Below are 12,535 nucleotides of genomic sequence, written 5' to 3'. Positions count from 1 at the left end.
CAGACTGTCAGTATTAGCTGTCATCAGTGTTTCTCAATGAGGTTCAACTCTCCATTTGTAAGAAAATGTATCCTATGATTTTCCTCACCGAACTGCACTCACTCAGTTATGAAGATTTCTTACATAGCTGTTTCCATCTGGCCTCTGTTAATGTACATGAAAGCAATAATTCAAAGCTGTTTAACCAGCTGTTTCTACTGTATTTAAGGAGCACAGTGGGACCAGGACGTACACACCAGTAGCCACCCAATGAGCTGAAATCCTGTAGGACTGTAGAGTGCGAATCGGAATGAAATGTTGAATTAGCAACGCCTGTCACCGGTGCCTTTTTAGGGATTGAGTGGGATTATGTCTGCATGGGTGCACTGGCTGCAGATGAAACATGTCTGGGATGAAAGCAGGCAGTCTTTGCATGCATTTACACTAAAGTGACCAGCCATGCCAGCGAAGTATTAAGGCAAGGGGTTATTATAGTGTTTTCACTGTGTTTTAACAGTTAGAAAGACCCTATCAACCAGGACGGAGAAACAAATGCTGACGAAAACAGAATGTGCTGCTTCACACCGTGAAGCGCTATAACCGTAATAGTCTTCGTCGTTTCTTTCAGGTCTGACATGCACACTCACAAACACCCGAAAGGTTGCAGACTCCCACGGTGATACAGTATATGATTTTCTCGCCAGGCGGACAGAGCCCTCACTGTGTTAGTAGAACTGACCCTACACCAGCTCTTTCATCCGTCTGCCAAAAGGGTTTGCAAGTTCAGGTCACCGCTCCTAACTCTGCTGACTGCAAGCATCACTTGGCTCTGCTTCAAAATAAATAAAACTTAGAGGATATATAGCCTTTCGTCTCATTTTCACTTGAAACAGTTGCCACCACTCAATAAGTTGCTAAATGAGCGGCTTCAGCAATGTTGTGTTTCAGATCATGGTGAAATGTACAGAGCACCAAGGTTACGACTGCCTGTTGTCGACCTTTTATTTAACTTTGGTACTATTTTTGAAACCATTAAACAGAAAGCTTTTTTTTTTTTTGTCAGTTGCTTATGTCATGGAGCAACTCTATTTTCATTTGATCAAATCTGTCTGACTGAGACATGTGTGTCAGAATGTGTTGATGTTCAACAATGGTTTTCGGATGGTTTGGCATGTGTTTTTACGCTGGAGACCCTTCCTGCCACAACCCTCCCATAAGCTAGCGTTATTTATGTTTTGAAAATCTATTTAGTAACTTGTTCAATATTAATGTTTCACCATCATTTATCATATATCCAAGACACGCAAGCTGACCCACTGAAAGAAAGCTGGAGTTCAGTTCCTTGCGTAAAAGATGTAGATATATGGACAGAAGGACTCAAAGCTTGAACTGCTGACTCCCTGAATGGTAATGCAATGCAGGATACCGAGTCTGCTTTGGCCTCCCTCTTTAAAATGAATAAGCTGGCCAAAACATTAGAACCACCTGTACGACTCCACCACCCACGATGACCTCAATAATAAACCGATAATGATCACCTTTCTGACAATCTAAACTTGGAAACCGAGAAATTTTAACATTGTAAAAGTAGAATTTATGGCAGAGCCGCTGTATTGGATTGCATTAGATTGTACAGCTGTACCTAATAATGTGGCCAGGGAGTGTATATTGTGTATTATGCTCCAGTAAGTAGGGCACTGTATTACTTAACAGTGTCTCTCCCAGCAATTCTGACACCCGACTACTACTTATTTGTGTCTACATGTGTCGTGGACACATTTAACGGTCTGTTTAAAAAATGGAAAAAAATAGGAACAGCAGCTGCGATTTCCTAGTTTACTGCCTTAACCCCTAAAATGAGGAGAATTTACACCAGTTCGTCTTCATTGAGGTATGTGGTGCTAAGCTCCAGAGTTCTTTCCCTATTTAAGGAGCGATGTAACGATTTAAAGCTGCAGCGTCGCGTAGGGACAACGGCAGCACAGAATCCCTCACTAAACATGTAGAAAATGTGAGGCATCCAGATAGGCGCCTGAAATACCAGGCTCCACTGTGTGGAGAGAGAGAGAGGGAATAACAGGCAAGAAAGTTTGAGAAGGGTGAGACAGAGGGGGCACACAGGCTCCACTTAGCATGTTATGAGTCAAAGGTTCACCAGGGGTCATGAACTGCAAACTCATTCATGAATAAAAGAAATGTTAATCATGTTTTCAGATCCCTCTACAAAACTCAAACATCCAACAGTAAGGTTCTCTCGGGATTCATTGTAGAGTTCTTTAGGTTTATTCTGGGCTTTGGAGAAGGCGTGTTTCATAACCATAAAACTTATTAAACTAGAGACTGGGGAGAAAGCAGACCAGATTTTCTGCCCTCCTTCCAGGCTTATTAGCAATAATGCACTGGTTCAGTGCCTTTGGTCTTGTGGCTGCATATGCCACTTTTTTCATTGTCAACTCTGTAATTCAATAGTTGAGCAGGAAATCCGACTTGATGTTTCCCAGAGTTCTCTGAATCATAAAATGACACTGAAATGATTTTCCTAAAGATAGGCTTATGATGGCAATAATAATAATAATAATAAAAAAAAGAAAAGCTTCGAAACATCTCTGGGCTTAGAGCTGGACAGAGCGGAGCATGTTGTTAGACCACAGACAGTGTGACAAGCTGATTAAAATGCCCACAGACTTGGAGAGCTAGACCTCCACTCGCTATTCACTCAACCCCGGCACGTCGTCACGACAACGAACGAGGACAAAGGGCTTTCTCAGGCTGTTGAGTGCTGTGAAAGAAGAGGCGACTGGGTGTGTGTGTGTGTGTGTGTTGAGATGTGGTTGTAGGTGGTAATGTATGCAGACCATCCACAAACAAATGAATACGCATGCACGTCCCACTGTCACCTCCTTAACATTCTGCCACACAATGACCATACCCGCGTGTCCACGATGACGTGATGCTTCACCCAGGCATATGGACAGTCTATATTCAATCCCGAAGCCAAGGACAGCGAAGCCCTTTAGGCCTTCTTTGCCTTTGTGTGTCTTTTTCTATTCATTGTTCAAGTCAGGACTTTTTCTCTTCACTGTAAGCAAATATATACTCGGTTAAGAAAAATGGGACGGTGTGTGTGGAACAGTGACTTTGCAGTTTAAAGAAAGTCCTTCATCCAGATATTTCACACTGTGTGAGTGGAACCAACATTTGACTTTGCAATTTAAAGAAAGTCCTTAATCCAGATATTTCACACTGTGTGAGTGGAACCAACATTTGATTTACATTAGAGCTAAGCGATCAGCTCAGTGAACCAAATATTATGAGCTGCTTTAAGAGATAGATGAGAAAATCTATAGCACTTTGTTCAGCTTATGATAAAGGGGGAACCCACTACTGTGACTCTGTCCAAAAGTAGCAAAATCCACCCACCAGCACTTCTGAAGCATAAAAACATTGATAAAATTGCACTGATGTCTTGGCCAGGTGACCAATTCGGTCAGCAAAGTCGCCCCTGATGTACTTTAATTTCCAAATAACTGCAATAGGTATCTGTACCACCTTTTTCTATTAAAAGATGCTCTCTTTAGTACAAGTTTGTACTCCGTCCACAAACTAAAACAAATGCTCATTAAGTAAACCAGTACAAGTTTTTTTTTTTTTCTTCTTTTGTAGGATTTGATCATGTTTTTCCTTTTTCATGCCTTTCTCCAGTTTTCTAGCACCGTCATTCTCTGTTTGGTCGACAAGCTGACTCTCTCACGGGATGCAGGAGAACTGTAGTCTGTAATTGTGGCAGGATTTTTTTTTTTTTTCCCTTGGCAGCTGTCTGCGCTGTTTTGGTCCAACACTGTCAGCAGAGGCTGAGCAACAGATCAGACCACCGGCCACTTAACACGCGCTTTCTTCAACACGCACACAAGATAATGAAAGTGCACCAGCAGCATCCTCCCCATATTATCTTTATTTAGCTATGTAGGCCGATTTTGGTTTGGAAACTAAAACAGGAAAATGTCCTGTTCTGCTTTGTAGTATAGTATAGTATCAAACTATACTGAAACATGCACTCTTACATTTATAACAGACGTACTTAATAAGTGGTCATATTTTACTGCACTCTAGGGCCACTTGGTTAAATTGGGTCTCTCTCGCTCTGTCTCTCTTTCTCTCTCCGTCTCATTAGACCCAACTATCCCCTGCCTTCTCCCGACTGCTCTTTGATCCTTGTTCCTGTCGAACGTAGAGCAAGAAGAATTACAGCACCCTCAGATTCAGGCTGTCATATTTCTGTGACAGCACCAGTCTCCCCTTTCTCCCACCTTGTCAAGGTCAGAAGGTCGAAGGCTTTGTTGTGACACATTTAGAAGACACGAGTTGCACCTTATGATGAAATTCTCAGTCTGGCCTCTTCGTACACTGCCAACAATATTAAATATATAATAAATATCAAATATTCACAGTGATTTATTATATAGATGTTACTAAAATTAATTTGAATAATGTGAAAATATGGAGACCCAAAGGTTTTGATATTATTAATAATTATTCTATTAATACATCTTGAAATATACAACCATATAAAGTAAGGAGAATGAAAGTAAAGGAGTGATATAATACATGCTTCAGAAAAACACATACCTCAGATGTTGTCACACCTTCCAGTGAATATTTTCTGTTAATAACCACCATAGTTATGTGCCAGTAGGTACCTGCTCCACATGTTGGAAAGCTCAGTGGGTCATTGACATATGATATGGTTTTAGAAACATACACTCACTTCTGATTAGGTTTAGACAAAAAAAGAAGCTGCTTAGGTTTAGACAAAGATTGTGGGCTTAGTTGAAATGTCTTGCATGATTAAATCCAATTTTGCAACGGTTGATTTAAATACATTTACAATTAATTGGTTAACTAAATTCAGCTGTTATAAATTTTATTATATACATCTGTACTTTTTCTAATTTGAAATGTCAATGGCTTCAGTGAATGCAAATTCAACTATGTAACATTAAAACGTAGCTCAGTAGGAATACATTTTATTTTACCATATCACTGAAGATGCAGCATTTTTATTTTCACATATTTCTGATGACAAGTGTGCATTAAATGTTATGTTGAAGAAAACAACTCAAACTTTGGAACGTGACAATATAGAGAACAACAGATTATAGCAGATGAAAGGCCATTTCTCAGTGGGTCTCAGGTCGTGCGTGTCATCTTGTACCAAGCAGCTAGGCTTGACACCTGTTTTTCCTCAGGGAGAGCATTACTGTCTGCAGGGTGAAAGGATCCTGTCATAAAACCAGCCGCTGAGTGAGCGTGTGTGTTTGTGTGTGCGTGCGCACATGAAAAAGTGCGTTGTGTCTCTGCTCTCATGTAGATTTGTGTGTGGAGGCTCTTTCCAAGGGAAGTGGCTTTTATCCTGTGTCTGTTCAGTGCAGTCACTTGGTCAGAGAGCTGTGAAAGGGACACTATTCCCTCCAGCAGCAGACAGAGAGCCCCTTCAGCACACCGGAGGGACCGAGAAAGAGACCCTCTGTGTCTGTATGCGAACTGAGGGCAGAGAGATGGCCATTGACCCTGGAGAAGGCGACGGAAATGGAGAGGGGCCAACCATGTGTACGTCTGCCTTTCATAATGTTAGCGCTTTCGGTGATCTAACCATCTAAGTAGGGACACACAACCAGGAACCGTACTACACATGGATCTAAATATGGATTTGAAGTGATACAAAAGATGTGCTCGCGCCACTAGTTTGTTACAGTACTTCGCTCTCCCTAGTCAAGAAATGTTACTTTTGTTCTGTATGCACCTTGACATTGTAGTTCACAAATAATGTGACTGAAGGTTTTTTGTTTTGTTTTGTTTCATTCACACATTCTTACATCAGGCCACAGATTTCATTTGAAGAAAGGGATTCAAATGAGTCTAACTGCAGTTGTGATAACTTCAGCTGAAAATGATGTGCTGCTGGAAATCAGATTTAGCTTTAAGGAGTTAGTCAAAACTACATTTGGTACACTAAAACGCCAACCTTTCAGATTAACACAAAAAAACGCAGTTTCAGATTAACACACTTTCATAGGCCAGTTTTTTAAGCTCCAGGTTTATAGGAAGGAAAACACCAGATTGCATTAGAAATTTTCAGGAGAAAAAGCAAACACAGCTCTTTTCCTGTAATGTCAACAAGAGCTGTAGTTCCTGGATTTTCAGAGGCTCCTTACTTTTCAAATACACTCCCAAGCGTTTAGTGGGAAAATGCATGTGCCTGTTCCGGATCATGTCACTCTGTGTGTGGTCAGTCAAGGTGCTGCTGATCTCAGACAGACTCTCTGCTGCTATCTCTACTGTACTCCGTGGATGCTACCGTTGCAGAGTCTGGGCCCTGGGGCAAGACGCCAGCCAACAACTCTCAACTCACATAACAATGCATGGCAGTGCTCCATGGCTCTGTGCCCAGCGTCCCCCACGGTCCCGTCCCTCTGCTACTGACCCCACATATTTTATTGGTTCTTATGTTCTCAGTGGGCTGTCACGGCTCATTAAAATCTATAGAAATGAACTTGCACAGCAGACTCTCTCAGTGATTAATTAACATGGACAGAGCGAGAGAGAAAGAAAGACAGACAGGATTGGTTAGGGCAAAAGTTCACTGATGAGACTACACTCTAAGATAAATACACTGGTAGACACACACGCTTATCTACTACTGTTCATCAGGATAAGTTCCGCACCCCAAGCTGTCACTACATCATAATACTGAGTTTAAGTTAAGACCTTTAGTCACACTTCTGTTTTAGAGGGTTTTCTACTCCTACAGGACTAAAATTCTACGGGTATCATATATGCGGTGATTTGTAAATGTGTTTGCATGTCGGTTTTCACTTCGTAGTTCATTTGTTTACCCTTTTCCCTCCCTCATTCAGCCGACAGTCTAATAAGCTACTAGAGGTTATTCATAGGTTGCTGGACTGTGGCCCATGGTTGAACATGATGCATACCAGCCACAACAGATGAACTGTGGAGATTGTGGGTTAACGGCGTGAGGGAAACAACCCCTCTGCTCCTCTGAAGGGTGGCAGTGGTGTTGGTAATATTACACACGTCCACAGTCAGATGTCCATGTTTCACTTTCAGTTTTATTATTCTGTGGCAAGGGCCAGATGTTGTGACTATGACCATTGGAACAGTTTTTTTTTTTTTTTTTTTTAAGGTCTACAGATTTCTGAGCCACAATTAAAGAGTAAACTAACTTTAAGAATGACTATTTGAAGCAGCAGATGGATCATGTGAATGTTGCATAGCCTTAAAAGTTCTAAGACATTAAGAGAGATATCTCAGATTGGACCGTATTCTTTTGCATCAACCACAGCTGTTTTTTTTTTTTCAATTTCCTGCACTTCCATCACCATTTTGTCCCACATCAGTCATCCAGTCTGATCTCATGTTAGTGCGTAGGAGACAGTCATTGCTGTTAGTAAGAGGAAGTTCCCATGGTGATGGGGGGGTCGCTGTAGGATATAAATATGTTGACCGCTGCATGTTGGCCAGTCAAAGTGCAGGTGAGGACGCCTACTCAGAGCAGCAATGGGAATTTGCCCGGACATTTTCCCAGGCTCTCTGTTACAGAGGCAGAGACAGGTGGAAAACATCTAGTTTAACAATTTATTAGCTTGAGACCTTGTTTTTAGTTGTGATTAAACAAACTGCTAAATGAAAGAGCAGATTTTGCTTTTAGCCTCAGAATTGCTGTTGCATAGGTCTTGGTGGTCTCATTATTGTGTCATCATCAACGTCAACATCAAAACAAATTGAAAATATGTATTCTAGTTATATACATGCTTTTTGGTGTGATGATTAGATGTTGAAGTTGACAATGGCACTAGATGAAAATTTCCATAACAAAGTTAGAACAGTTTATCTTTTATATTTATTTATATTCTTAGTTTATATTTCAACACGAGTGTCTGAACTAAATCTTCAAATAGTAGTTGATACATTCCACTAAAATGTTTCCCGTAAAACTAACCTTTTAAGTCAAGGGAAAGTCAGCAGGGCTCATCGTAAGCGGGTGGATGTGTGTACAAAAATACTGTGAGATTTATTATTGTGGACTGAACCACTGACTTTGCCAACATTGCCATATAGAGCAACAGTGCTAGCATAGCTAAAACCTACTTGCATCTGAGAGCGTGAGCAGATTTGACTTAATAAAACATAAGGCACAAATTGGTTTGTTCTGTGTACATATATATTTCATAAAGAATATTCCTCCCTTGTCTCAAAGGACTGTGTGAAGTACCAGCTCTGTTAAACAGACTGTGATGGCCACTGTTTCAGGTTCACGCCCATACACACTCAAATCCTCTAACAGTAGGCGTGGAGGTTATTACTATACTTCTTATTCTGCTCATGAATAAGTAAAGAGGGGGCCTAAGACTCACACTCACCCACTTATCAGACACAGAAGAAGACACATGCACCTGCTCCTGGATGGCCTCTGGTTATATGCGCATGCAGAAACGCACACATCCACGCCTACACGCACAGATTCGTGATCTCCTTCCCTCTCTGAAACCCCCCCCCCCCTTGTCTTTGTCCTGATTGGAGCCCTAGGGGGTAGACAGTTAGGTGAGATGGCACTGCATGTCTAATGTATTAGCAATCTATTCACACTTCAAAGTAATTGTGCAAAATATTGCATGTTCTACTATCACACTCGTAGAGAGACACATGAGTGTTGGGGCATAAACAAGCTTGTCAGTTACGAGTTTCAATATCAATATTGTCTGTATGTAGATGTGTATGGAACTCACCAGTTTTAAAGCTTGCTTGCTTCACTATGATGTACAGGAATTATTTATTTCATTCTATGTGATTGTTTTCCATGAGGTCAGGCAAAGGTCTAAGGAACCTGTTCAATAATTAAAGGTTTTTTTTTTTGTTTTTTTTTTAAATCTCTAATGTGGGGGCTCTCAGTTTCCATAAACCATTCTCTTCAGTGGTGTTAAGTGATGGGTGCGGAAATGGGAGTTGTTGTTGTTCAGGGATACTGTGGCTGCTGGCGCTTATAATCCAATGAATTCACTCAACACAGTGAAAAAAGTAATTAACGTTTTAGTAATAATATACTAGATGTTGTGACATTTTATGAATAATGTAATATGAGAGTCATCTATAATCTTGTTTTTGTATATATCTGTATCGTGTCTCATCTCTCTCTGTCTTTCTGTCTTCTATCTAGAGATTATTAATGATCTTTGGTGCGATCATTTACAAACTGAGAGGAAAAGAATGGGATATGATTCCAGGCAATAAGGCGGAGGAAGTCTTCAGCTTAGCAAAGACCACAGATGGTGAGTTATTTGAATTTCGTGAGCCTAGAAATGTTGTTTATTTTTGTTAATGATTACAATAAAAAGACCAACCAACAGTATGTTAGTCTGTCCAGGTACATACGTGTGTCTCATCAAAGTGTTTGTAATAGTTTTTGTTCCACAATAGAGTCCTATGACATAAATAATTTAGTCAATACTTATTACTAGGGTTAATTCCAAGTTGCTTTAGATCTTTTCATTGGGTCATGAATATCAGTTTAATAGCACTTTTTTTTTTTTTTTACTGCATTTAAATGGTCTTCTCCAAGCCTAAGATGATTCTCTTAAACTCTTAGAGGTTTACTATACGTTGCATGTGGTTCTCCAACCCTCCTCTGTTTTCTTCTCAGAATATTTGCCATGCTACATGGGAAGGCTACGAACTCCACCCTGCTCTTGCTCCTCATCCCTGTCATCTATGTTTGTGCCTACAGTCGCTCCTACCCCCGTTTTTCACGTAATGACACTGAATTCCAGCACCTTGTGCTCCACCCGGATGCCTCTGTGGGTACTGTGTACATCGGGGCCAGGGACCACCTCTTCCAGTTGGATGGATTAAATGGACTCCAACTAGTGCAGGAGGAGACGACTGGCCCTGTCAGCGACAGCAAAGACTGCCTTCCCCCAGTCACTGAATCCAACTGTCCCCAAGCCAAGAGGACCAGTAACCACAACAAATTACTGCTGGTGGATCCGAAGGCGTTGGAGTTGATCACCTGCGGCAGCGTCCACCAAGGCACCTGCCAGAAACGCAGCCTGGCATCAATCAAAAAAGTTCTCTTCTCCACTGAAAGGCCTGTGGATACCCAGTATGTTGCAGCTAACGATCCATCAGTCTCCACCGTGGGGCTGGTGGTGGGGCTTCGTGGCGGGGAAAGAACAGTAATGTATGTGGGTAGAGGTTATACGGCCAGCCACCCACCTATCTCCACCCGCCATCTTTCATCAGAACCTATCTTTTCATACGAGGAAACGGCTAAACTGGCAGTGGCTGGGCGTCTTTCAGAGTACGACCATCATTTTGTGACTGCGTTCACACGCCGCACATATGTGTACTTCCTGTTTTACCGTCGTGACATTAAGTCAACATCAAGGGAGTATTGGACCTATGCCGCCCGAGTGTGCCTGGATGACACCTCGTACTACTCCTATGTAGAAGTTCCTCTTGTCTGCCGCTCGCCAGCTTCTCCTTACAGGTCTTACAACCTTCTTCAGGCTGCTCAGGTACTTCTGCGGGTTTATATACAATTCTCCAAATCTTATTAACGTATCAGTTCTTGGAAATACTTTTCATGGTGGAAGCTACAAACCTGTATTTTTAAATATATTCATTTCTATGTGGGCAGTGAACATGAGATTCAGTGCCTGCTTTCAGAAATCGGTATAATCAATGTTTCACTCATACTGGCATTTCTCTGCTAAAGTTGTATTTTTTCCTGTGCCTTTGTTACCACAGGTAGGACAAGGTGCAGGCTGGGAAGGCGAGAATCTCCTGGGAGTCTTCTCCACCCACGTCAGCTCCACAAACAACAATCCCTTAGATGCCTCAGCACTGTGCGTGTACCCACTGGATGAGCTTGACAGGCACATCAACTCCACACGTGACCTGTGCTACACCCAGGATGGGCGGGTGCAGGGAAGAGGAGAGGTTGCCTACATAGAGTACGAGGTCAAGTCCAGCTGTGCCAACCTGCCTCTGGTACGAACACAGGAGATGAGGGAAGAGCATTGAATGTGTTCAACCATCCACATCAATCTAATGATGTATCTAATATTTTCTCTGATGGAGAAAAAGTAAAGAACACGTTTGTATTAGACTTAAATTACTGTTTATCCCTCGATCACTTCGCAGAATTGCGTGCAACAGTTATTTTTGGTTTGCGTACTTGCCTTAAAGTGCACACATTAGGTCTACATACCATTAGGAATTATTTCCTGCTGTCTCCCAGTACCTTGACTCTTATGTTCCCAGGAAGAGATTGTTCAGGCAAGTAACAAGCGATGATTTCGCTAGCAGGATTAAGCTGACGGGAAGAAATATAGCTATAGATAATGGATGAATGGAAGTCTTGTAATGAGGCCCTTGTTTAAAAGCCCAGAGCTTCTAGATGCCCCAGGAGTAGCTTTGCCCAGCTGCAGTCCACTCCCTGCAGACCCCAGGTCCTGCCAGCCCTCAGAGCTATTTAATGGGATCGTTAGAGATCAATAAACCAAACTAACCCTGAGTTGGTTGCTGCTCCTTAATGAGCACTGACAGGGAAGGGCTGGAGTTCTTTTGAAACCCACTGACATTAGAGGACAGAGCGTGAGAAAGAAAGGGGGGAAAAAAAAAAAAAAGAATTCCGGTTGTTGTGAGATAATAGATATTAGCACAAAGAGTAACGGAGAATAAATAGAGGATGAAGAAAGAAAGTAACTGAAGGAAGAGAGAACAAGAAAGAAGTAGTAGATCACAGTCCCCCTTGCAGCAAAGATAAGCAATTTAGTTTTTAAATAAAAAGTATTAGTCTAAGTAGAATAAAAAGATACTCTGCTTCCTCCTTTAAGGCCAATTATCCGGAGCCAGAGCTTGAAGACTTACTGGAAAGCAGCATTTGGAGCACTTGTTTTGCCAAACCAAATGAGAGAGCAGGCTGTCTCAGAAAGAGCGCTTTAACCTACGGTGCAATCCGCTTATGATGAAATAAATGGAGTGAAAAGCTCTAAAGCAACAATCGGAAATCTGAACTTGGCAGCTTGAAATTAGATCAATAAAACAATGGAAGATTGTTACCACACAGGTATTTAAGGACAATACTGTTAACGAATTTTTTTTTTTTTATTCTTGTGTCAAAATTTTATAGAATACCCTGAAGGCTTATCCCTGCGGCTCTGACCACACCCCTAGTCCAATGGCGAGCAGGACACCGCTGGAAGCTAAAGCTGTGTGGCACACCTCAGCTGCACGTCTCACTGCTGTGGCTGTCAGTGCCAGAGAGGGATACAGCATTGCCTTTCTGGGAGATTCCAAAGGGACTCTGCACAAGGTAGCTCCTCCAGTTTTCCGTCATACACCCTGCCAGTATCTTTAGCCGTTTCTCGTGCCCCAGCATGCATTTTGGAAACATAGGGAGACTCCCTGGATAAATTAGCTGAGCATCACAGACATAAAAGACCAGTGAATCATTGAAATATTTTGAGCATTAGAAAAT

General features: G+C 41.8%; 1 protein-coding gene across 1 annotated transcript in view; it reads left to right on the top strand.

The window, feature by feature from the left end:
- plxnb1a (plexin b1a) overlaps window positions 1-12,535 on the top strand; it is a 49,475-nt gene that overhangs the window by 14,110 nt on the left and 22,830 nt on the right. Inside the window, exons 2-5 of the mRNA XM_067526751.1 lie at window positions 9,212-9,323; window positions 9,695-10,568; window positions 10,801-11,043; window positions 12,188-12,370. Coding sequence (XP_067382852.1) covers window positions 9,705-10,568; window positions 10,801-11,043; window positions 12,188-12,370 — 1,290 coding nt within the window. The 5' untranslated portion in view covers window positions 9,212-9,323; window positions 9,695-9,704. The remainder of the gene's footprint in view (window positions 1-9,211; window positions 9,324-9,694; window positions 10,569-10,800; window positions 11,044-12,187; window positions 12,371-12,535) is intronic.

Source organism: Channa argus, chromosome 13 (assembly GCF_033026475.1).
Source record: "Channa argus isolate prfri chromosome 13, Channa argus male v1.0, whole genome shotgun sequence".
Lineage (NCBI taxonomy): Eukaryota > Metazoa > Chordata > Actinopteri > Anabantiformes > Channidae > Channa > Channa argus.
The sequence above is the reverse complement of the archived record's forward strand: the minus strand, read 5'-3'. Positions and strand labels throughout refer to the sequence as shown.